The sequence below is a fragment of the Thalassophryne amazonica genome, chromosome 5, assembly GCF_902500255.1.
Source record: "Thalassophryne amazonica chromosome 5, fThaAma1.1, whole genome shotgun sequence".
Classification (NCBI taxonomy): domain Eukaryota; kingdom Metazoa; phylum Chordata; class Actinopteri; order Batrachoidiformes; family Batrachoididae; genus Thalassophryne; species Thalassophryne amazonica.
This window is the reverse complement of record NC_047107.1, coordinates 10472264-10495947: the sequence shown is the minus strand read 5'-3', so window position 1 is coordinate 10495947 and position 23684 is coordinate 10472264. Positions and strand designations below refer to the sequence as shown.

The window sequence follows — 23684 nt, the reverse complement described above, 5'->3', positions numbered from 1 at the left end:
TCATATGTTTTACATCAGACATGCTTGAACCCTCGTGCGCATGCGTGAGTTTTTCCACGCCTGTTGGTGACGTCATTCGCCTGTGAGCACTCCTTGTGGGAGGAGTCGTCCAGCCCCTCATCGGAATTCCTTTGTCTGAGAAGTTGCTGAGAGACTGGCGCTTTGTTTGATCAAAATTTTTTCTAAACCTGTGAGACACATCGAAGTGGACACGGTTCGAAAAATTAAGCTGGTTTTCGGTGAAAATTTTAACAGCTGATGAGAGATTTTGAGGTGATTCTGTCGCTTTAAGGACTTCCCACGGTGCGAGACGTCGTGCAGCGCTCTCAGGCGGTGTCATCAGCCTGTTTCAAGCTGAAAACCTCCACATTTCAGGCTCTATTGTTCCAGGACATCGTGAGAGAACAGAGAAGTTTCAGAAGAAGTCGGTTTCAGCATTTTATCCGGATATTCCACTGTTAAAGGAGATTTTTTTAATGAAAGACGTGCGGGCGGATTGCAGCGTCGGCTCGCAGCCGCCGCGATGCTCCGCCACAGGAAAAACACCTCTGTTGGAAGCCTTAAGGACAAGTTGGAACATGTCCAGCTGTTAAACAATTTCTCATATACTCACTCCACTGAAAGCCATCAAAAGCCGCCTGGATTTTTACAAATGGTTATCAACATGGAGGTGTTTTTCCTGTGCACAGGAAAAACACCTCCATGTTGATAACCAGTGGAATATCCGGATAAAATGCTGAAACCGACTTCTTCTGAAACTTCTGTGTTCTCTCACGACGTCCTGGAACAATAGAGCCTGAAATGTGGAGGTTTTCAGCTTGAAACAGGCTGACGACAGCACCTGGGAGTGCTGCACGACGTCTCGCTCCGTGGGAAGTCCTTAAAGCGACAGAATCACCTCAAAATCTCTCATCAGCCGTTAAAATTTTCACCGAAAACCAGCTTAATTTTTCGAACCGTGTCCACTTCAATGTGTCTCACAGGTTTAGAAAAAATTTTGATCAAACAAAGCGCCAGTCTCTCAGCAACTTCTCAGACAAAGGAATTCCGACGAGGGGCTGGACGACTCCTCCCACAAGGAGTGCTCACAGGCGAATGACGTCACCGACAGGCGTGGAAAAACTCACGCATGCGCACGAGGGTTCAAGCATGTCTGACGTAAAAACATATGAATGAAATCCATATAGTTTTTGAAAAAAATAAAAAGGACCTATACTTTATTGACAGCCCTCGTACAATCATCAACCTCCAAACCAACATTATGGTCCTGCAAGTTCCATCTATGAACTGCAGGTCATTTGAGCATCTTTGTAGTTTGTAGACTCCGTGTTGTAAAGTTGGACATATTTACAGACTTTTCTGCCAAATGTTCCTGCATTTGAGCCATGATCGAAATGGAATCAGCGTGCGCACCTCAACAATTTTTAGAAGAGGAACTCACCCCTTTAATTTCCTGTTGATTATGTAATTTTTTGTGAATTTACTGTCTTAATGTATTCATAAATTGTTTAGGCTCTTGTTATCATATTCACACTGTTATTATTATGATCATTATTATTATTATTTTATTATTACTTCTGTTTTTGTCATTTGATTTTTTAAATGGACAACAATGGAAATAGGTGTTTTCACTTTCTTGTGTTACCCATGTATTTTTAACATATTTTACCAACCCCTGCTGGAGTGGCGTGTTAGTCCAGAATGTAATTAGTAATGTTAGTTTATATCCATAGTTTCTCCAAAACAATTAGTCTAACCAATGCTCCATTTTGGTGCCCTTCATCCTTGATCCAAAATATATAATCATACTAAACGACAAATTTCAGCTGTCCTCAGTCAGACACACACAGGGCTTTTTGTTTTTTCTGCATTCTGCCGCAAGCAGGTGCTTTTAATTTTTACACTCGCACAAACAGAGACAGTGGCAGAAGACATCAAAAGCAATACTCATTTCATTCATGGTAACAGCAACATAACACTTAACTAAACTCACTAAACCAATTGAACTACAAAAAAACACAATAAATCAATAACACTACCAACACTGTTAAAGTAACATGATTCACAATAACAACATTTAATACTTCAAAACCCCGACCTCCCATGGTGCATAGCAGCACAACGTCCATTGTTTGATGGTTAGCTAAAATCACTAGTTTCTCAAAAAATATTTGTCCTATCAACTTTCTGTTTTCACAGCGTTCATCCTTGACCCAAAATACATAAGCATACCAAACGGCAAACATCAGCTCTTTCCAGTTTCTCCGTGATCGAAGCCGCACATACGCACGCATGCACGCACACAGAGGTCACTTGGAAATTATAATATAGATAGTAGGTTAATACACCTATCGCTTACTATTATTAAAATTTGACCAGTTTGGCAGAATGGATGGTTTGATCGATTGGTAATAGACAGGAAGTTTAACACATTGGCTATGTGGAACTTTCATCCCTGGACTGTTGTCAAATGAGCAAGAATGTGCAAAAGCATTATTGATACTTTTAAAGCAAACTTATTAAAAAGGACTGAAATAACTTTACCATCACACACAAATTGCTGTTTGCACAAAGTTGTAGTGAAATTGCTATAAGCAATTTTTATAGTTTGTCATCACAAACAATTATATATTCTGGTGCATCTGTGTTAAAGGCAGAGAAAACTCACTGATAAAATACAGCGGGGAAGATAGACTGTGCTATCAACTAACGATTGATGCGTATAAATGAAAATAAGGAGGTCTTACAACTGAAATATCCGCCTCCAAAAGTCTACATTTAAGCAGAATTCATCCATCATCGACAAATTCATAAATGCTGCCATTGACACAATTTTAACCAATCAGAAAAAAAAACACATTGCTTGTGGAAATGCTGTGATGTAGCATGGGCACAGAAAGCTACACATGGCGAACACGCGCTGGTGTGAATATCGTAATTTCTGGAATATAAACCGCTACCTTTTTCACATACTTTGAATGCTGCGGCTTAAACAACAATGCAGCTAATTCATAGATTTTTACAGGCTTTCTCATAAGTCAAAATACGTCAATTGATGCTGTCCATTAACTGGCTGAAAGCTGCAGTCCTCATGCGGCATAAATTCACACACATAATAAATATGAAGTCTTACCTGTTAGTTTTACTGGATTCATCAACACGTCCTGCAGAAAACAACGTCTGAAAACAATTAAATTCTTGTCATGGATGATGAAAAGTCCCTCTGGCACTTTGCGCTGGAGTTGCCCCTCCTGTTAGATCAGTCAGGAGTGCTCCCCCACCCCCTGCCAATCCCTAGAGTGTCTCTGTCTTTGCGCTACAAGTTGAAAAAGTCACAGTGCCTTAACATTTCATTTAGCACAGACACCAGGCGATCCTGGGTGCACGATGACATTATCTCATGATTCACAAAGAAAAAAAAAAAACAAAAAGTTAAAATTACCAGCACTCAGTTCTGCGTGTGGAGTGGAGATGCTGCGAGACACTGTGTGGTGGATGACATGTCCATCAGAAAAGCAGCATTTACGGTACGTATTTAACTAAAAGTTAAAAAATCTTTCTATTTAACATCTTTGCCCCTTCTATACTGAAGGGCGACGCTGGCGGAGTGCTGAACCTCTGTGCCCATGTGACGTCACACATTGCTCTTATAGCAGACGGCACGACAGCCTGCTGGTGGCTTTACACCAAGCCACACAAAAAAACGCTCATACGTTTAACATAAATGATCACACATGCCTACAACTTTTCATATGGGCTCTCAATATCATAATCTACCAACCCAATCACAAAATTATGTTAACTTTTCCATTCCATTAAGATATTCCAGAGTGTTTTCTAATTATTTACAACATTTACTTATATTGCCTTCTTTTGCTGTGCTGGTAGCCATCTTCCTTCTACAAGTGACAACATTTACAAAGCATTCTGGGTATTTATGTCTCCCCTACATCTGAAATCCCTCTGTTGTGAGAGAAGACCACTCCCCTTTGACCACTTAAAGAAATGTGACAACTTGACAGGAGTGGTACGTCCAAACGGTTGGGTGAACAGTGACGACTGGCACTGAGCCTTAATATTCATGTCAATTTGTTTATGTCACCAGGAAATTGTTCATTCAGCTATTTATAAAGCGAACCACCCTCATGACTCAGGTGTCATGACAGTTTCATTACACAGCAAATCCAAAGGTACGTAGCTCTCCTGAAGGATGACAGAAGGCTGTTACACAAACCTACTAAAAATATAATTTAAGATTCACCAATTTATGGACTGTAGAGTGACAGAGTCCAACAAGGTTTCTCATGATTCTTATTCTAAGTACATATCTGAGTTTAAATAACTCACACCCGTCATGTACACATCCCTCATTTCCTCCGTTTTTAGTTGGTTTTCTTACAACATTTCATGTTTTAAATTGTTTTTTAAACAACTGGTTTTCAAAAACAATTGTTCAAAATTGATTTTTAAAAATAACAACATTTTAAACTGTTATATGCACCTTACGGATGCAGTATTTGTTGAGACTGTCGTTGTGCTGCAGAATGGTGATTTTGTTTGGCATTGCAGCACAGATACAGGACCCGCTGTCCACCTGTGAAGAGAATGCACACAGTCAGCTTCGAAAGCCCATTACATTCACGAACAGTTAATATAACATGATGCACTGATTGTCATCTCAAATCTGCTTCATGCTGACTGTGAGGAGGAGAAGATAACATACTCTCCCAGCAGCAAACAGGTGGCACCCTTTAACCGTCTCAAAGATGTAAGGAGCCAGTTCAGACTGGCTCGGTAGATGAGACTGAGCCAAAGACTGCTTCACTCTCTTGATCTCCACCAGACACAAGGCCCGCTCATCCCCTACAACACACACAGACACATTACTCTGACCATTATGTCCCAGATGTTGTTATTACAAAGAAAGCACCCTTACAAAAAAAAGAGGTTTATTTACCAGCATTATACCTCTTTGAAACTAAAAATGATACCCCATCACACTAAAGGTCAAACGCTGTCCAAATTTTCATTTGGACAGCGTTTGGCTGAGACAGCAGTCTGAGAGCAGTCTAAACAGTTGGCCAACTTCCTGTGGCCTCCCCGAATGTTTTACACATATGCAAAACAGTTGAGGTGCAGTCAAGATGGAAATATATCAAACGGCGATCAGAGTGCAGTCTGACCACAATCTAAATATTCATACGGCATGAAAACGGCATTCAAAGCAATCTGATCACATTTGCTGGGCAGTTCGACATGATCCGCCACGCGCAGAATGTCCCGACTGTGCCTGAACGCACCATGAGTGCAGCGTGAGTGCTGCTGGAACATATTTCCTCCACCTGCAATCGGACCTCACTCGTACGGCCAATGTAAGTACATTCGTCATAATCTCACTGCATTCTGGTAGCTGTCGAGATAATCTTAATATGTTCCACATACATTTGTACTGCATTTAGAGGCTTCATGTGCACGGTGTGTACACAAATCATTTGGGGCAGGTCGAGGCACAGTGTGTGTGGTCGGTTGGCTGTCTTTCGCAATTCTTATTCCCTCCCAGATGAGGCACAATTTTTTTTTTTTTTTTTTTGACATTCCACCTGGAACAGCTTGATTCTTGTGTGATGGGGCCCTACGTATGTATACTTTCAGTTTAATTACACCTCATTCAGACTGGAGTGTGCAGTCCCGTTCAAGCCGGATAGGTTTTTAGAATCTGAATGTCACAAATCAGATTTAAGGTGGATTGTGTTCTATCTGGCGCCCCTCCTTGCAGAGGTGGACTGAGCGGGACTGGAGCGAGATTAGCCATGGTCTGAACACAAATGCAGCTTGAATCCAGCTAACCCACAGTAAAGCACTCAACAAAGCAAACAACATTCTTTCTCCACCACACAGAAACAAACACACACACACACACACACACACACACACACACACACACACACACACACACACACACACACACACACACACACACACACACACACACACACACACACACACACACGCTCCTTCAGACGTCAGCATCATAAAAGCCATCACCGTGGTCATTAAGCACACTTTCTGTCATCTGTAGTCGCAGATTGCAGGTTGATGACATGAGCATAAAAAGTTTACGTTTTGTAAGGTTAGAAATGAATCACTTTCTGAAATATTGTGCAAATTCACATTTGCTTCTTCAAAGATAGTCGACTCTCTGCAGTTAAATTATCCATCAAGCTGCCAGTTATTACTCCTGAGTAAAGATAAAACAAAGCCAGGTTGTCCATGTCACTCCGTTGAGTCGCAACACCCCATGCACAGTTACACACACACACACATGTGCGCGCCTTAAATTCATCTTGAGCCAGATTGAGTTTGGATCCGTGTGCAGGATGAGTGCTAGCTGGCTAGAAAGCAATTCAGATTGAATCTGTCTTGAGCTAGATTGCAGACCGCAGTCTGACCAGGGCTGTTTGTACTGATCAGATATATACGTATCGCAATATACTTAAAGTATAATTATTTTATACTGACAAATACATAGAAGATCAAAGTATACTTGCATAAACTGACAAATATAAAGAAAAGTGTAAGTGTACTTCATGTATACTGACAAGTATAGTGAAAAGTCACAAAAGTGACAACTTTTCTCATAACAGCATAGGAAGAGTTCAGATGCAAAACCCAGTATGTCCAAAACCATAAATTTTTAGTTGACGCCAACATGTACTTGGCTGTCAAGGGGACCATCAGTGTGCAAAATATGAAAGAATTTGAACAAACTGTTTTCATGTTATTGATGAACGTTTGTGCATTTCCACATAGGGTTTCCTTTAAATCTCCATTTTCAACTGCATTTTTCTCCATCTGAAGAAAAAAAAAAATGACTTACTGGGTTTTGCATCTGAACTCTTCATATAGTTAAAACTATATGAATGTATATTTTTCAGTCTCAGAAGGAATTAACTCATGAATCTCTTTGACAATTTCTAGCCAGTTGTCTACTGTGGGTGGATCAGTTTGTAAGCATTTAGGACTGATTGCTTTTTTATTGCTACAGTCAGTATTTTATGAAGATATCTGTCATGTCCTGTTATTTCTTCAGTTTGATGGTGAAGCACATTGCCTCAAAATGTTGACCACAGTCACTGAGCTAGAAGTTCAATCAGACATCCTGACACTCACATCACATTATCATCACCAAAAAAGTCAGAGAGCTCACCAACAATCATCAGGAGCTTCTCCTGCTCTTTAATGATGTAGAGCTGAAATACTGATCCAAGACCTGGAATGTGAGTCAACGAATTCTTGATCACGTTCAGGGCATACAGACCTTCTTCAGAGCCCACCATCACTATCTGCAGTTCAGCAACAAAACACCAACAAAATCTGGTCAACATGGGAATATTTCAAACAGGAGCAAAGATCAGGACCACTGCTGGTAAAATATTGAGGTTAGTCAAAATGTTGACTGGAAAAAAGGCATAATGGAGAATAAAACTGTAATAGTACAAGGGAGGGAACTACGGAATGGGATAAATTTTGATATCACTGTTAAAGTTTCAATCTTCAGAAGGTTATGTTCAGAGGGTTTAAGAAAAGAATGCAGTTGTAAGACTCTAACTAAATTAAAAAAAAAAAAGCACGCTGGAACGAGAAGAAGAAATAAGGACCATGTAGGCCTCGAGTCCGTTAGAGCTGAGGCACAATTGTCCCCCATTACCCATAAACAGCTGGGTGATTGCCTTGTCCAAGGACACAGACAGGTAGCCTGAGCAGGATTCAAACCCAGGTCTACACTTTTCACAGGCCAACTCCTAATCCTGCTCAATAAGAAAGCTAAAAACATGGTGTTTTGTAGTCCCCCCCCCCCCCCCCCCCCCATCTTGATATAGAATAGAATAGAATAGGTTTTTATTATGTCCACCAAGGACACACTGTAATAAATTCACCTGCATTTATTTATCTGTCTGTCTGTTCTTTAGCAGGATTACGTCAAAACTGCTTCACGGATTATCAACAAATTCATACCACATATAGATATTAGGGCATGAACACTCCATTAAATTTTGGAGGTGATCCAGGTCTGGACTGACGTACGTCAGAAATCTCTGATTGCTCTTGTCATTGTAATAGGCAACACACAGTTCCTTAGTGGTTAACACTGTTGCCTCACAGCTCAAAGGTGAGTGAATGGGTGAATGTGAGGCATCACTGAAAAGTAGGAATGGGGTGACTCGTCGTAATAGTCGACTAGTTGACTATTTTTTTATTTGTCAACTAGTCAAAAGCAGACATGGTTGTCCTTCTGGAAGGTTCTTCCCTCTCCATAGGGGAATGCTGGATCTGTGACACAGTGATTATTGGGTTCCTGGTCAGGGAGGTGACCTAAATGGAATAAATGGAATAGTTTTGAGAGTGCTGAGTGCTTGGTCTGCAACGTAAAGGTCAATGTCGACGCCCATTGGATTCTGTGGCATATGTTACCCCATAACATGGTAACTAAGCATGAAACATGGTGCAAACTATTCATTTTTAAAACCCTATTAACTAAAGCAATAATTTGCATCACTTTTTACCAAAATTAGAGCAACTTTAATTTTTGACCCCTGTACAAACTGAAATTGACTTTGTCACCATTCTTGTTGTTTTTACCCCATAACTCAAGGGTGGGCAACGAGGGCCAAGACACTGCAGATTTTCATTGCAACTAATCACATCAACAGGTGGGTTGCTGATGAGCTCCTCCGCTGAACATAACCACCTGATCGTCAATGAAATCACCTGAGTGAGACACCTGATCATGAATATAATCACCTGCTGAGGTGATTGGTTAGCAAGGAAAACCTGCAGTGTCTCGGTCCATCATGGCACATGATTGCCCACCTCTGCCTTAACTCCATAGCTTATGAGAAGTCACTTCTAACAGGACTTTGACCTTGAAAATTTTTTCCAAGGTAAAAATGTTTTTCATCACGTTTTGTTAAAAAATAAAATGAAATAAAATGCAAACAAAACTGTCTGTATGGTACCTGATCTGTGAGGGGGAGGGTGCAGTTAATATCGAGCCTGTCATCTCCTTCCAGCTTCAGGAGAGAGTTCCCAAGTAGTTTCTGAAAGAGCACAGAGAAGCCAAGGTCAGCAGAGTTATGACCTCCACATGACCCTGGGAGGCAAAGCACTGGATGAAAACACAGTGCCAGAGCTGGGACAAAGTCAGAGTCATCTTTCAAGTTCATGATAATAACCTGTCACGTTTTGCTGTGTAACAACATTCACATGCAAAACACATTAAAATCTACGTATCAGCAGTTGCAGACCTAAATTCACATATACAAACCTTGTTAAAGATGAAGTCTGCGTGGTCCAAAGCTTTTAATATTTTTGTATGGTGTTCCCCGTCACACTAGAGCACGCTAGAGCAATCTTTTTTATTACAGAGATTAGAGCATGCCATAGGTATTAAAGGCACTGCGCTGCGGTGGTTTGAATCATATTTATCTAATAGATTACAATTTGTTCATGTAAATGGGGAATCTTCTTCACAGTCTAAGGTTATTTATGGAGTTCCACAAGGTTCTGTGCTAGGACCAATTTTATTCACTTTATACATGCTTCCCTTAGGTAGTATTATTAGACGGTATTGCTTAAATTTTCATTGTTACGCAGATGATACCCAGCTTTATCTATCCATGAAGCCAGAGGACACACACCAATTAGCTAAACTGCAGGATTGTCTTACAGACATAAGGACATGGATGACCTCTAATTTCCTGCTTTTAAACTCAGATAAAACTGAAGTTATTGTACTTGGCCCCACAAATCTTAGAAACATGGTGTCTAACCAGATCCTTACTCTGGATGGCATTACCCTGACCTCTAGTAATACTGTGAGAAATCTTGGAGTCATTTTTGATCAGGATATGTCATTCAAAGCGCATATTAACAAATATGTAAGACTGCTTTTTTGCATTTACGCAATATCTCTAAAATTAGAAAGGTCTTGTCTCAGAGTGATGCTGAAAAAACTAATTCATGCATTATTTCCTCTAGGCTGGACTATTGTAATTCATTATTATCAGGTTGTCCTAAAAGTTCCCTGAAAAGCCTTCAGTTAATTCAAAATGCTGCAGCTAGAGTACTGACAGGGACTAGAAGGAGAGAGCATATCTCACCCATATTGGCCTCTCTTCATTGGCTTCCTGTTAATTCTAGAATAGAATTTAAAATTCTTCTTCTTACTTATAAGGTTTTGAATAATCAGGTCCCTTCTTACAAAAGTACCATATCACCCAAATAGAGCGCTTCGCTCTCAGACTGCAGGCTTACTTGTAGTTCCTAGGGTTTGTAAGAGTAGAATGGGAGGCAGAGCCTTCAGCTTTCAGGCTCCTCTCCTGTGGAACCAGCTCCCAATTCAGATCAGGAGACAGACACCCTCTCTACTTTTAAGATTAGGCTTAAAACTTTCCTTTTTGCTAAGCTTATAGTTAGGGCTGGATCAGGTGACCCTGAACCATCCCTTAGTTATGCTGCTATAGACTTAGACTGCTGGGGGGTTCCCATGATGCACTGAGTGTTTCTTTCTCTTTTTGCTCTGTATGCACCACTCTGCATTTAATCGTTAGTGATTGATCTCTGCTCCCCTCCACAGCATGTCTTTTTCCTGGTTCTCTCCCTCAGCCCCAACCAGTCCCAGCAGAAGACTGCCCCTCCCTGAGCCTGGTTCTGCTGGAGGTTTCTTCCTGTTAAAAGGGAGTTTTTCCTTCCCACTGTAGCCAAGTGCTTGCTCACAGGGGGTCGTTTTGACAGTTGGGGTTTTTACGTAATTATTGTATGGCCTTGCCTTACAATATAAATAAAGCGCCTTGGGGCAACTGTTTGTTGTGATTTGGCGCTATATAAATAAAATTGATTGATTGATTGATTGCTGTACAAATCAGATGAATGGGAAAAACAGACAGAATTCAGGCCGCATTCATATGAGAGAGATATTCGTACAGCTGTGTACGAATGCCATAGAAATACCCAGAATGTGTTTTGAAGCCGACCCGAAAATGATTCGCGCACATTCGGAGTGCAGCAGGTCATAAATCCAGGTCGACTACCCAGATTGCAGGTCGAATGAGGACACAACACAGCACAAAACATAAAAAAAATTAAATTAAAAAGACAAAGGATAAAAAGAACAAAGCACAAAACCCCACAATGCCATCAGAATGTAACAGGAATTAGCCCCTCCAATGCCGTACGTGCCACCCGAGGTCTGGGTGGAAGGCAAGCGGGGGGGGGGTGGTGGATCATGGCAAGGTGAGTGCTGTGGTCTGCACCGTTGAAGACCTTCCGTGTCACACTAATGGGCATCGAATGGCATCCAACTCATGGACTGATTACATGTAAACCAGGGTCCCCTGACTATTGCATCACTGTAGTGCATGTGTGATCTGATTATTACGGACATCTGATCACTGACGTGCACACCCACAGCCATTATTAATGATAACTGCCACCAGTCGTGGTGCAATGCAGTGAATTCATGTACACAGGACCCTGTATGGCACACAGGGCAGTCCATATATTGGATAAAATAAGAGAGGTAAGGCAAGTCTTAACATTAATGCCTCAGGTAGAATGGCATCCCCACTTATGGGATAGATAATGTACCTGCATCACTGTGTCCAACATGTGCGGCGATACATCCTCTGACACATGAAGTGGACTGACAATGGATCTGTGATATCATGCTCATTCTGAACATTACACCGCGATCACAGGTGTCGTGCGTCAGCGTGTCTCCATGATGCGCTGATGCCCAGTTTGTCCCTCTGGATGGGATCTAACAGCCATGATAACATGATATTACAGATACATCCTCTGACACATGAGGTGGACTGAGATTGGATCTGTAATCTCATGCACATTATGGGCATAAGTGGTGCACCATGCAGAGCCTTTGACTCACCATGGGGCAGGGCACCGTGCAACTACACATGATCTTACAGCTATGATGCTGATCATAATTCACATACATTATGTAACCCAGGAGAGGGCATGACCATGTATCTGTAACAGCCCGGTCAGGTGAGCTGCACAGCGAATCAGTGTTTCTCAGAGCCATGTTGCACTGAGTATGGCTGAACAGGCTGTCACAGCAGTAATACATGTCATATCACAGTGACACATATGAAGGACTGACATTGCAACTGTATTACAAAGCCATCACAGTAGTCACCTTTGGAATGGCTCCAGATCGACCGGCTCAGCTGAACTGAATGGTGCAGGTGGGACGCAGGTGGGCAAACACCAAATCATCACCAACTGGTTCAAAATGCTGCTGCCAGACTTTTGACACGAAGCAGAAAGTTTGACCACATTACACTCATCCTGGCATCTCTTCACTGGCTTCCTGTCCCTGTGAGATAAAATTTTAAGATTCTGCTACTAGCCTATAAATCTGTTCTCGGACTGGCACCTCCCGATTTAGCTGAACGAATTAAACCCTACGTACCGGCCCGGGCTTTGCGTTCTCAGGGTGCAGGACTACTTTGTGTCCCTAGAGTGAATAAAAAGTCTGCGGGTCACAGAGCTTTCTCTTATTGTGCCCCTGTTCTGTGGAATGATCTCCCTGCCTCAATAAAACAGTCAGATTCTGTAGAGACTTTCAAGTCCAGACTTAAGACACACTTATTTTCCCTTTCATATGGCTAGCATACTGGCATAGTATGTTACTATGCGTTTACTCTTTTAAATTAATTTTATTAGGAAACAGTGGGCCGCGGCCTCAACTTTATCTAAATTCTAGATCTTTTAGTGAAGTTTAGGGCTAGTGGCCGGCGATCACCTTAGCATTTCTTCTGTTTTTCTTGTTGCTTAATGCTAACAAATTATACTGTATTTGTTGTCTTTTCCAGTCTCAGCAGAAGACTGCCCCTCCCTGAGCCTGGTTCTGCTGGAGGTTTCTTCCTGTTAAAAGGGAGTTTTTCCTTCCCACTGTTGCCAAGTGCTTGCTCATAGGGGGTAGTTTTGACCGTTGGGGTTTTTCATAATTATTGTATGGCCTTGCCTTACAATATGGAGCGCCTTGGGGCAACTGTTTGTTGTGATTTGGCGCTATATAAGAAAAAAGTTGATTGATTGATTGATTTTCGATGCCTGATTGTTTTTTTTGTTTTGTTTTTTCTCTCTGTTTGAGGTGCAGCTCTATCCAGAGATGGGTGTGCTGTCTGTTTCTGCAACCCTCCTGTCCTGTGCACTGGCAAAAATTCCTGTATATTCCTTTTTGTGAATTGTTTTGTAAATTGTGTCAGTAGCATGGCCCAAGCAGAGGGCCACCCCTTTTCTTCCTCACATCATCAGAGAGTTTTTCCTTACCACTGTCGCCTGTGTGGTTGCTCTTGGGGTTGGTAAGTTTCGACCTTGAGGCAACTTTGTTGTGATTTGGTACTATATAAATGAAAGAAATAAAAAAAATCATCTTGATATTTTTATTTATTCCCCCTTCTGACAGATATGTGTCAGAAATCATTACATATGGATCAGTAACATAATACAGTGATGTAGTTGGTACCGTGGCCACATCTATGAGAAATGAGAGGCGTCCGGCACTTTTTACATGGCTCCAGTGATCTCATGGCCTCTTGTTCCTTTCAGTCTAGCCGGGATAACAGGTGACCGAACCACCGCGTGTGAGTGATGTTGGATCACTTGTGCCCTCAGCTGCATGTGTTTGCTCATAAACAGCTGATAGCTTTCCTGCATGTGCATACATGCCAAACAGCTGATTCTCTGGTGGGTAAGAGAGAGACAGAGAGAGAGAGAGAGAGAGAGAGAGAGAGAGAGAGAGAGAGAGAGAGAGAGAGAGAGAAGGCACGCATGCCACAGGGAGGGAGGGGGCGCTGATGTGTTAATGTCAGAACCTGCCTTATCTCTTGTATTTTATCCAATATATGGACTGCCATGTGTCAAACAGGGTCTTCTGTACATGGGTTCACTGTATTGCATCACGACCGCTGTCTATTACTGGTAATTATGGCTATGGGTGTGCATGTCAGTAACCAGATGTCCGTAATAATCAGATCACAAAGCACTACAGTGATGCAGTAGTCAGGGGACCCTGGTTTACATGTAATCGGTCCATGGCTTGGACGTCATTTGACACCCAGTAGTGTGATATGGCAGGCAGACAACAGCACTCACCCTGTCATGCCCCCTCCTCCACTTTTCTTCCACCCAGCCCTGATTTAACAAAAATGTAGGTAATTAGAATGTATGTGGTGTCATTCAAAACAAGAAGCAGCTTATGGCGAATGGCCTGACTGCTTTAAGCCCGAGTCACAGTCTGGTGGACTGAACAAAAGAATTGGTTCTGTATTTAAATATTTTGTTCGTTGGCAAATTCTTCAACTGTACAACCTGCTCTGCCAGTGCTGGGAAGAGGAATCTGTACCCCAAGACATGCAGGATGCAAACATCAGTATGTTGTTTAAGAACTAGGAAGACTGCTGTGACTGTAACCATATCCCTGTTCTGCATCAATAACAATACTTTCACAAGAGTGGTCTTGAAGATGCTATAGGTACTTGCTTGAACAAATGTACCCAGCATGCCAGTGTTGCTTTGAGGCAGAGAGATTGACAACTGACACAATCTTCTCTCTTTGGCAACTGCAGGAGAAGAGCCATCAACAAAGACAGCCATTTTCATCAGTGAACTTATCAAAACATTGACCTGGTGAGCAGAAAGGGCCTTTTCAGAATGCTGCCCACCCAAGCTGCAGAGTATTATTGTCTCTTTTCATGATGGCAAGCAACGTACAGTACTCTTTAATGGATAATCCTCAAACTCATTCTTCATCCCCAAAGGCACGAAGCAGGCTTTTATCCTCACTTCAACATGCTTTAGGATCTTCTCCATCCATTTGGTTTCAAGTCAGCTAATGATGGAGTGTATGTGACATCAAGCTCTTCAATGATGCTTGTCTCAAGGTACTTGTCTCAAGTATGCAGTCTTGATTTGGGAGCTATTCCTCCCAAACACCAGGTGGTCTTCAGAAGCTAGTCAGTAACCTAGCATATGCTTGTAAAAGAAAAAAAATTGGCCTTAATATCAGCCTGAAGAAAACAGTGATCATGGGCCAGTATGTCTGTGAACTGGCCTTCATAAATGCTGGCAAATACACTGTACAAAGGGTTGAAGAATTCACCTTCACTTCCCAATGCTCCTATTATCACTGCAACCACTTTGGACTTTACCGTCCACATCTATTGCAGTTGTTCCTTAGGCTCTGGAAATTCTCGATTTTCTCGTGCTCTTCTCTGATGTTGCTGTTGGCTGGTTCTTCCACATCTATCACTACTGCTGTCTTCTGCGCCTTGTCAACCACCTTATGTCTAGTTGGTTGGCAGCAACTGCTTGTCTGTCTGGAATTTGAAGTCCCACCAGACTTTAGCAGCGTCATTTTCAACCACCTTCTGGGGTTTTGGGGGACTTCTCAGACATATGTGGCACAGATGTTCCTATACACTATCATGACCACTTGGTCGTGCCTCTCAGTGTATGCTGTCTCAGCTTGCATCTTATATCCGGCTCCTGTGTGCTGGACTGTGTCTGAGGCACATTTAGCCTGAAACTTGGGTTCTGTCAGCTATGACAGACTCCTGCCTCTATGGATCTGGTGCATTGGACTTATTCTTGTGTTGCCATGTTCAGAGCCTCAGTGCAGTCCATTTGGTTCATCTTTTGTACTTACTTGTATGATCCTGTTTTTATCACCATTTATGTTCATCTGTTTGAGGCACTCTTGTAACAGCTTATCTTTGGGGACCATCTTCCTGATGTATTCATGGATGCTCCTTTCATCCTGGGTCAAGTCTCTGACACTCTTTCTGTTGTTCATAGATCCTTAGGGTGTTGGATTTTGGGTGGAAACTTCCATGCAGGCAGTATGAACCCAAACTACTTCATATTTTATCTCATCAACTTTATTTAATTTATTAATGTACATCCTTTCCTGCATTCCAGGCATGCAACATGTTCCACAAAAACATGGGATACTAAAGTATTACCACTTTGTGATGTTGCCACTCACACCACTAGATGTTTTGACATTGAGGATACCAAGTGAGGGCAGCACGGTGGATTAGTGGTTAGCACTGTTGCCTCACAGCGAGAAGGTCGTGGGTTCAATTCCCGTGGCCTTTCTGTGTGGAGTTTGCATGTTCTCTCCGTGTTTGCGTGGGTTTCCTCCGGGTGCTCTGGTTTCCTCCCACATCCAAAGACATGCAGGTTAGGTGGATTGGACTCTTTCAATTGTCCGTAGGTGTGTGTGTGGGTGTGTCTGTGTTTGGTTGTCTGTTTGTGGCCCTGCGACAGACTGGCGTCCTGTCCTGGGTGTACCCCGCCTCGCGCTCTATGGCTGCTGGGATAGGCTCCAGCCCCCCGCAACCCTTAATTGGACTAAGCGGTAGCAGATGAATGAATGATACCAAATGATGAAAAATTTCAGGTATTATTTTGCCCCATTCTTCCAGAAAACATGTCTTAAGGAGTGCAATATTACAATGTTGTCATTGTTGCATTTTTCTTTTCAAAACTGCATATTTCCTTTCAAAACTGCAGTCAACTCCATTATCGGTACCCTCTTCCTCCACAACCACACCTTTGTAATGTGCGCAGGATGGGGTTTGCATTGTATTGTTGAAAAATGCATGGATGTCCCTGGAAAAGATAGACAGTATACGTTGCGCTAAAATCTCAGTGTCCTTTTGTGCAGTAATGCTGCCACCACAAAAATACAAGTTACAGTGGGGTAAAAAAGTATTTAGTCAGTCCCCTGATTGTGCAAGTTCTCCTACTTACAAAGATGAGAGAGGTCTGTAATTTTCGTCATAGGTAGACTTCAACTATGAGAGACAAAATGAGAAAAAAAAAATCCAGGAAATCACATTTAAACAATTTATTTGTAAATTATGGTGGAAAATAAGTATTTGCTCAATAACAAAAGTTCAACTCAATACTTTGTAACATATCCTTTGCTGGCAATGACAGAGGTCAAATGTTTCCTGTAAGTCTTCACCAGGTTTGCACACACTGTAGCTGGTATTTTGGCCCATTCCTCCATGCAGATCTCCTCTAGCGGAGTGATGTTTTGGGGCTGTCGCTGGGCAACATGGACTTTCAACTCCCTCCACAAATTTTCTATGGGGTCGAGGTCTGGAGACTGGTTCGGCCACTCCAGGATCTTGAAATGATTTTTACAGAGCCACTCCTTTGTTGGCCAAGCAGTGTGTTTGGGATCACTGTCATGCTGGAAGACCCAGCCACGTTGCATCTTCAATGCTCTCACTGATGGAAGGAGGTTTTGGCTTAAAATCTCACGATACATGGCTCCGTTCATTCTTCCCTTAACACGGATCAGTCGTCCTGTCTCCTTTGCAGAAAAACAGCCCCAAAGCATGATGTTTCCACCACCATGCATCACAGTAGATATGGTGTTCTTGGGATGCAACTCAGCATTCTTCTTCCCCCAAACACAATGAGTTGAGTTTTTACCAAAAAGTTGTATTTTGGTTTAATCTGACCACATGATATTCTTCCATTCCTCTTCTGGATCATCCATATGCCCTCTGGAAAACTTCAGATGGCCTGGACATGTACTGGCTTAAACAGGGGGACACGCCTGGCACTGCAGGATTTGAGTCCCTCTCTGTGTAGTGTGTAGCCTTTGTTACTTTGGTCCCAGCTCTCTGCTTTCTTTTTGTTCACCCTTCTCAGGATCATTTTGACCCCACGGGATGAGATCTTGCGTGGAGCCCCAGATCAAGGGAGATCATCAATGGTTTTGTATGTCTTCCATTTTCTTACAATTGCTCCCACAGTTGATTTATTCACACCAACCTGCTTGACTATTGTAGATTCACTCTTCCCAGCCTGATGCAGGTCTACAATGTTCTTCCTGATGTCCTTCAACAGCTCTTTGGTCTTGGCCATGGTTGAGTTTGGAGTCTGACTGTTTGAGGCTGTGGACAGGTGTCTTTTATACAGATAATGAGTTCCAACAGGTGCCATTAATACAGGTAACAGGTGGACAGAAGAGCTTCTTAAAGAAGAAGTTACAGGTCTGTGAGAGCCAGAAGTCTTGCTTGTTTGTGGGTGACCCAATACTTATTTTCCACCATAAATTAAACCATAAATTCTTTAAAAATCCTACAATGTGATTTCCTGGATTTTTTTTTTCTTTCTAATTTTGTCTCTCATAATTGAAGTGTACCTATGATGAAAATACTTTTTTACCCCACTGTACATTTGCCAATGTCACTGGCACAACCCCAGATCATGGCAGGCCCTGGTATTTGGACTTGTTGCTGATAACAGTCTGGATGGTCCTTTTCACCTTTGGCCCCCAAGCAAACAGCATCCATTTAAAAAAAACATCTGGAATACTGATGCATCTGACCACAGTACATATGTTTTACACTGTGTGATGGCCTAATCCAGATACTTTTGAGCCCAGAGAAGTCAAAGCTGCTTTTGGACAAAGTCAACATAAGGCTTATTTTGTTTTCACAGTAAAGTTTAAAGTTGCATTTATGAACTCAACTCCATATTATAGTGCATGACAAAGGTTTCCCAGAGTAATCTCTTGCACATTTGGTTTTACTGGCTACTGGTGCTTCTTGAGACAGCATTGTATGAGGAATCAGAGATCACAGGTGTACAGCTTTGCCTTGTGCCCTTGCCCTTTACCTCTTGAAGTTCCTCCAGATTACTTCAATCATTTAATGATATTCTGAACTGTAGAGGAAGAATTGTGTAAATCCTTTCCAGTCTTTCTTTGAGGAACATTGTTTTTAAACATTTCAATCCTTTTCTCGTGCATTAGCTGACAAACTCGAGATCCTATGCCCATCTTTACTCCTTCGGTTAGCATCTCAGGGAGCAGCAAATGCTAACAAATGTTGCAGTTTTGGGATTCGACAACTTTGCCAGTGAAAAATCACAGTTTCACTCTGTCAGGAGCACAAATGTTTCCTAAAGTGTTTGCGAATAACAATGGTTGAGCATTAGCAACTATTAGTTTATATCAGCGACAGTGCCCATGATGATTAGCAACCATTAGCCACTCTTTTGCCACTGTTTGGGAATGCCAGGGACTTTTTGTCAATTCCAGGTAAAATACCAGGGGCCTCATGTACAAAGCGTGCATATGCACAAAAACCTGGCGTACGCCCATCTCCACGTCCACGTGCAGATGTATCAAAAGTGACTTGAGCATGGAAATGTGCAATACATCATGCAAAAATCCTGGCTGGCATACGCACGTTTCTACAGCTATCCAGTGTTTCAGAGTTTCCTATAATCTCCTGGCGACCGCGTGCGCTTCCCAGAATACGCCACGGTGCCAGCAAAGTTCTGCTGTCTCACAGTGCATGTAAACAATGGCAAAGTGAGGATGTGGATGGCGTCAATTTTGCAACTTCATGGGCAATTATGATTATATGCTCTCCGAAGTTAAGAGGGTTATCTAGAGGAGGTGTAGCACCTGTGGTGGACTTCTGCTGTGCCCCGATGTTGCCTTATTGTCCATACTTCACGAGATGTGTTTACACTGTGAGTGCTGAGCTCCTGACACTGGAATTCTGCTGAAACCGACCTCTCGCGTGAGTCACCGACCGCCAGACAGTGTGAGATTCACAACTGCCATGTGTAGAGGTGACGCAAGGAACCGTTAATAGTATGAAAACCATTAATAGTGTGAAAACAAGAAGTCATCAGAGTGATGTGTACATCAGAGACACACTGATGAACATTTAACACACCCACGTGTTTGCAATTATATGGATGATATAAAAGCACATGGAAAGTGCATAAAATGGCCGTTGCAATGGTGCAATCTGATGTGAGCATGAATTCAGAGAATGCAAGGATTTAATTCCAAATGATAAGAAGTGGTAATAAAACTGATTTTGATTACCAAGTCCACGGTGACTGGAGGTGCACGTAGAACTGCGGTCAGCCCAGAGCGCAATACGGCACCAACCCAGGGGTTGTCTGTGCACACACGGGCGCTGACCACACTGGGCGTCCTGGCATCAGGGACATTCCAGCGTGAGCTGGCAGATCGGTCAGACATGTGCCAGTCAACCTTGCACCGAGCCGCAATCATCCAAATGTCATCAGGTACATTCCAACATTACAGTGCATTTTGCAGCGAGAGCCGATGTCCCAAATGTTATCGGAACTGACTGCACACATTTTGCTACATTGTGTAAAATGTAAATAAAAACAGAATACAATGATTTGCAAATCCTCTTCAACTTATATTCAATTGAATACGCCACAAAGACAAGATATTTAATGTTCAAAGTGATAAACTTTATTGTTTTTGTGCAAATATTTGCTCATTTTGAAATGGATGCCTGCAACACGTTTCAGAAAAGCTGGGACAGTGGTATGTTTACCACTGTGTTACATCACCTTTCCTTCTAACAACACTCAATAAGCATTTGGGAACTGAGGACACTAATTGTTGAAGCTTTGTAGGTGGAATTCTTTCCCATTCTTGCTTGATGTACGACTACAGTTGTTCAACAGTCCAGGGTCTCTGTTGTAATATTTTGCGCTTTAGAATGTGCCACATGGCAGCATGGTGGCTTAGTGGTTAGCACTGTTGCCTCACAGCAAGAAGGTCGTGGGTTCAATTCCCGTGGCCTTTCTGTGTGGAGTTTGCATGTTCTCCCCGTGTTTGCGTGGGTTTCCTCTTGGTGCTCCGGTTTCCTCCCACATCCAAAGACATGCGGCTTAGGTGGATTAGAATCTTTAAATTGTCCGTAGGTGTAGGTGTGCGAGTGGGTATGTCTGTGTTTGTTTGTCTGTTTGTGGCCCTGCGACAGACTGGCATCCTGTCTTGGGTGTACCCCGCCTCGCGCTCTATGGCTGCTGGGATAGGCTCCAGCCCCCCGCGACCCTTAAATAGACTAGGCGGTAGAAGATGAATGAATGAATAAATTAATGCGCCACACATTTTCAATGGGCGACAGGTCTGGACTGCAGGCAAACCAGTCTAGTACCCGCACTCTTTTGCTACGAAGCCACACTGTTGTAACACGTGCAGAATGTGTGTTTCCACATCATTTCCAGTCATCTTTAGTATAATTTCTTTCCTGTGTTAATGTTGTCTGGTGTGACGTCATGGGGAATCCCTGCTCCAAGAGCCTATTTACATGAAATATTTAAATGGGGCGTGGCCAGGGAGGAGTTTGGTTGCACATTTAATTCCATGTTCAGTGGGATGTACAAACAGAACATGCATGAATTCATGCCTACGCACACTTTCATACATCTGAATATATTTGTGGTTACGCCAGATTCAGGGTTTTGACGTACGCCAACTTTTAGTAGAAAGTCCACGCAAGTCTTTGTACATGAGGCCCCTAGTGAATGTCAGGCGAGTCACACCCTACCCAGCACTGCTCAGACTTGCCTGTAGAAGCTATATAGAAGACATAGAAGGTGGATTTCCAGAATATAGAAATTAATTTATGTCAGGAAGAAGCCCAATGTGCTGCTGCCCATTGCTTTGTCTGGCTGCTGCTGCAGCTATTCAGCTGCAGAAGAGAAGGAAAAAAGAGAAGGAAAAAGAAGAAAGGAAGAGGTTTACTGTTTGAGTCAGAGAGTGGTTGTGAACCAAAGTGACACAATTACAAATGCTTACGGCCCCTTCACACATGGTCTGAATAAGTGCAACTCAGGGCGACTCCTGGTGAAACAGTTCATATGAGTGAACCACAAAACACTGAGCTGACTGGCAGGCGTGCGCAATCCCAGTGCAATGGTTCGTGCATGTGACAGTGTCTTTCGAGCAGGAACACAGCTGCGAGCAGCTGCACCACATCACGCCGCTGATGTGGAGAACAATAAAATAAACACCAGCTGTATAATTAGTGAATATTACTGGGTTGATATATATATATAATATATAAAAGGGGATGCAAGACAGAACGCCGCGGTTAACTAACCCTTTAAAAAAATGTCACTCACGGGATTCAAACCCGTTAGATCTGATTACCAGACGGAAACTTTACCACTGCGCTACCATTGCTGGCCTGTAATTGGTGCAGAAAAATTCCTGAAATCAACAAAGACATGGAGCAGGTGTGCTGTGTGCGGCCGCTGCAACCCAGCGCAAAGGCAAAAGATGTTTTATATATTTCCAAGTGAGGACAGCAGGCAGAGACAAAAGCCTCACGGAAGAACATTATAAGTTCATCAATCAATCAATCAATCAATTTTTTTTATATAGCGCCAAATCACAACAAACAGTTGCCCCAAGGCGCTTTATATTGTAAGGCAAGGCCATACAATAATTATGTAAAACCCCAACGGTCAAAACGACCCCCTGTGAGCAAGCACTTGGCTACAGTGGGAAGGAAAAACTCCCTTTTAACAGGAAGAAACCTCCAGCAGAACCAGGCTCAGGGAGGGGCAGTCTTCTGCTGGGACTGGTTGGGGCTGAGAGAGAGAACCAGGAAAAAGACATGCTGTGGAGGGGAGCAGAGATCGATCACTAATGATTAAATGCAGAGTGGTGCATAAAGAGCAAAAAGAGAAAGAAACAGTGCATCATGGGAACCCCCCAGCAGTCTACGTCTATAGCAGCATAACTAAGGGATGGTTCAGGGTCACCCGATCCAGCCCTAACTATAAACTTTAGCAAAAAGGAAAGTTTTAAGCCTAATCTTAAAAGTAGAGAGGGTGTCTGTCTCCCTGATCTGAATTGGGAGCTGGTTCCACAGGAGAGGAGCCTGAAAGCTGAAGGCTCTGCCTCCCATTCTATTCTTACAAACCCTAGGAACTACAAGTAAGCCTGCAGTCTGAGAGCGAAGCGCTCTATTGGGGTGATATGGTACTACGAGGTCCCTAAGATAAGATGGGACCTGATTATTCATAACAAGTTAATGTGCTTCCAAACACGGAACGTGTCCTCCAGCTGGGACGTCCAGGAGCAGAGATCTTTACAGTGGTGGCTATGAGCAGACACGCCCCCTCCTCGTCCATTCAGTGCCCATACCAACGTGTCACTCTGTGTTATGTGATCATTCATTTTCATTATTTGTTATGTAACTGTGTATCTGGTATTGTTGAAAAAATTGATATGACCTTTCTGGTGGTGGTTTCTGTGTGTGTAATGTGTGCACTGAGCTGCCATCCAGCTGTCAGTGTGCTGTGGTCAGCTGACAAGCCTCTCCCCGAGCTGTGTACAATCAGACCTGGCTGTCCGGCCCCCATGTGAGCAGACCTGTGCATAAATATAGGCATTTTATTCCAGTGTGCCCCCTGGTATGGCAGATGTGTTGTGGGGGGGAGACATGCTCGCACACGTGCGAAACACATACACCACGTGTGTGGCTTTTTGCAACTCCACAGTTGTGGGGCACAAATTTCACATCACATCTGCTGACTGTTTTCGTAATGATAGTGCGAATGGCCACACATTTTCTAAGTGCCAAATGAGCAGTGTTAGATGTTCATGCATGTCAGCTGGAATTTGGCCGACACCTGCTGCGAGAGGGTTCAATGGGCTTTCACAGAGAGCTCATATCATGACCACATCAGCTGGCTCTGCGTGCGCAGCTGTCCTGCGCATGGTGCGCCGAAGGACAACTGGCCGTTCACATGATCAGATGGATATATTCACATGGGGC

General features: G+C 42.8%; 1 protein-coding gene across 3 annotated transcripts in view; it reads right to left on the bottom strand.

Moving 5' to 3' along the window:
* LOC117510099 (citron Rho-interacting kinase) overlaps positions 1-23684 on the bottom strand; it is a 582117-nt gene that overhangs the window by 101848 nt on the left and 456585 nt on the right. For all 3 annotated transcript variants that reach the window (XM_034169719.1, XM_034169717.1, XM_034169718.1), the window contains 4 exons: positions 9018-9098; positions 7208-7343; positions 4724-4863; positions 4502-4594 (listed from right to left, as the gene is read on the bottom strand). In XM_034169719.1, the coding sequence (XP_034025610.1) occupies positions 4502-4594; positions 4724-4863; positions 7208-7343; positions 9018-9098 (450 nt within the window). The remainder of the gene's footprint in view (positions 1-4501; positions 4595-4723; positions 4864-7207; positions 7344-9017; positions 9099-23684) is intronic.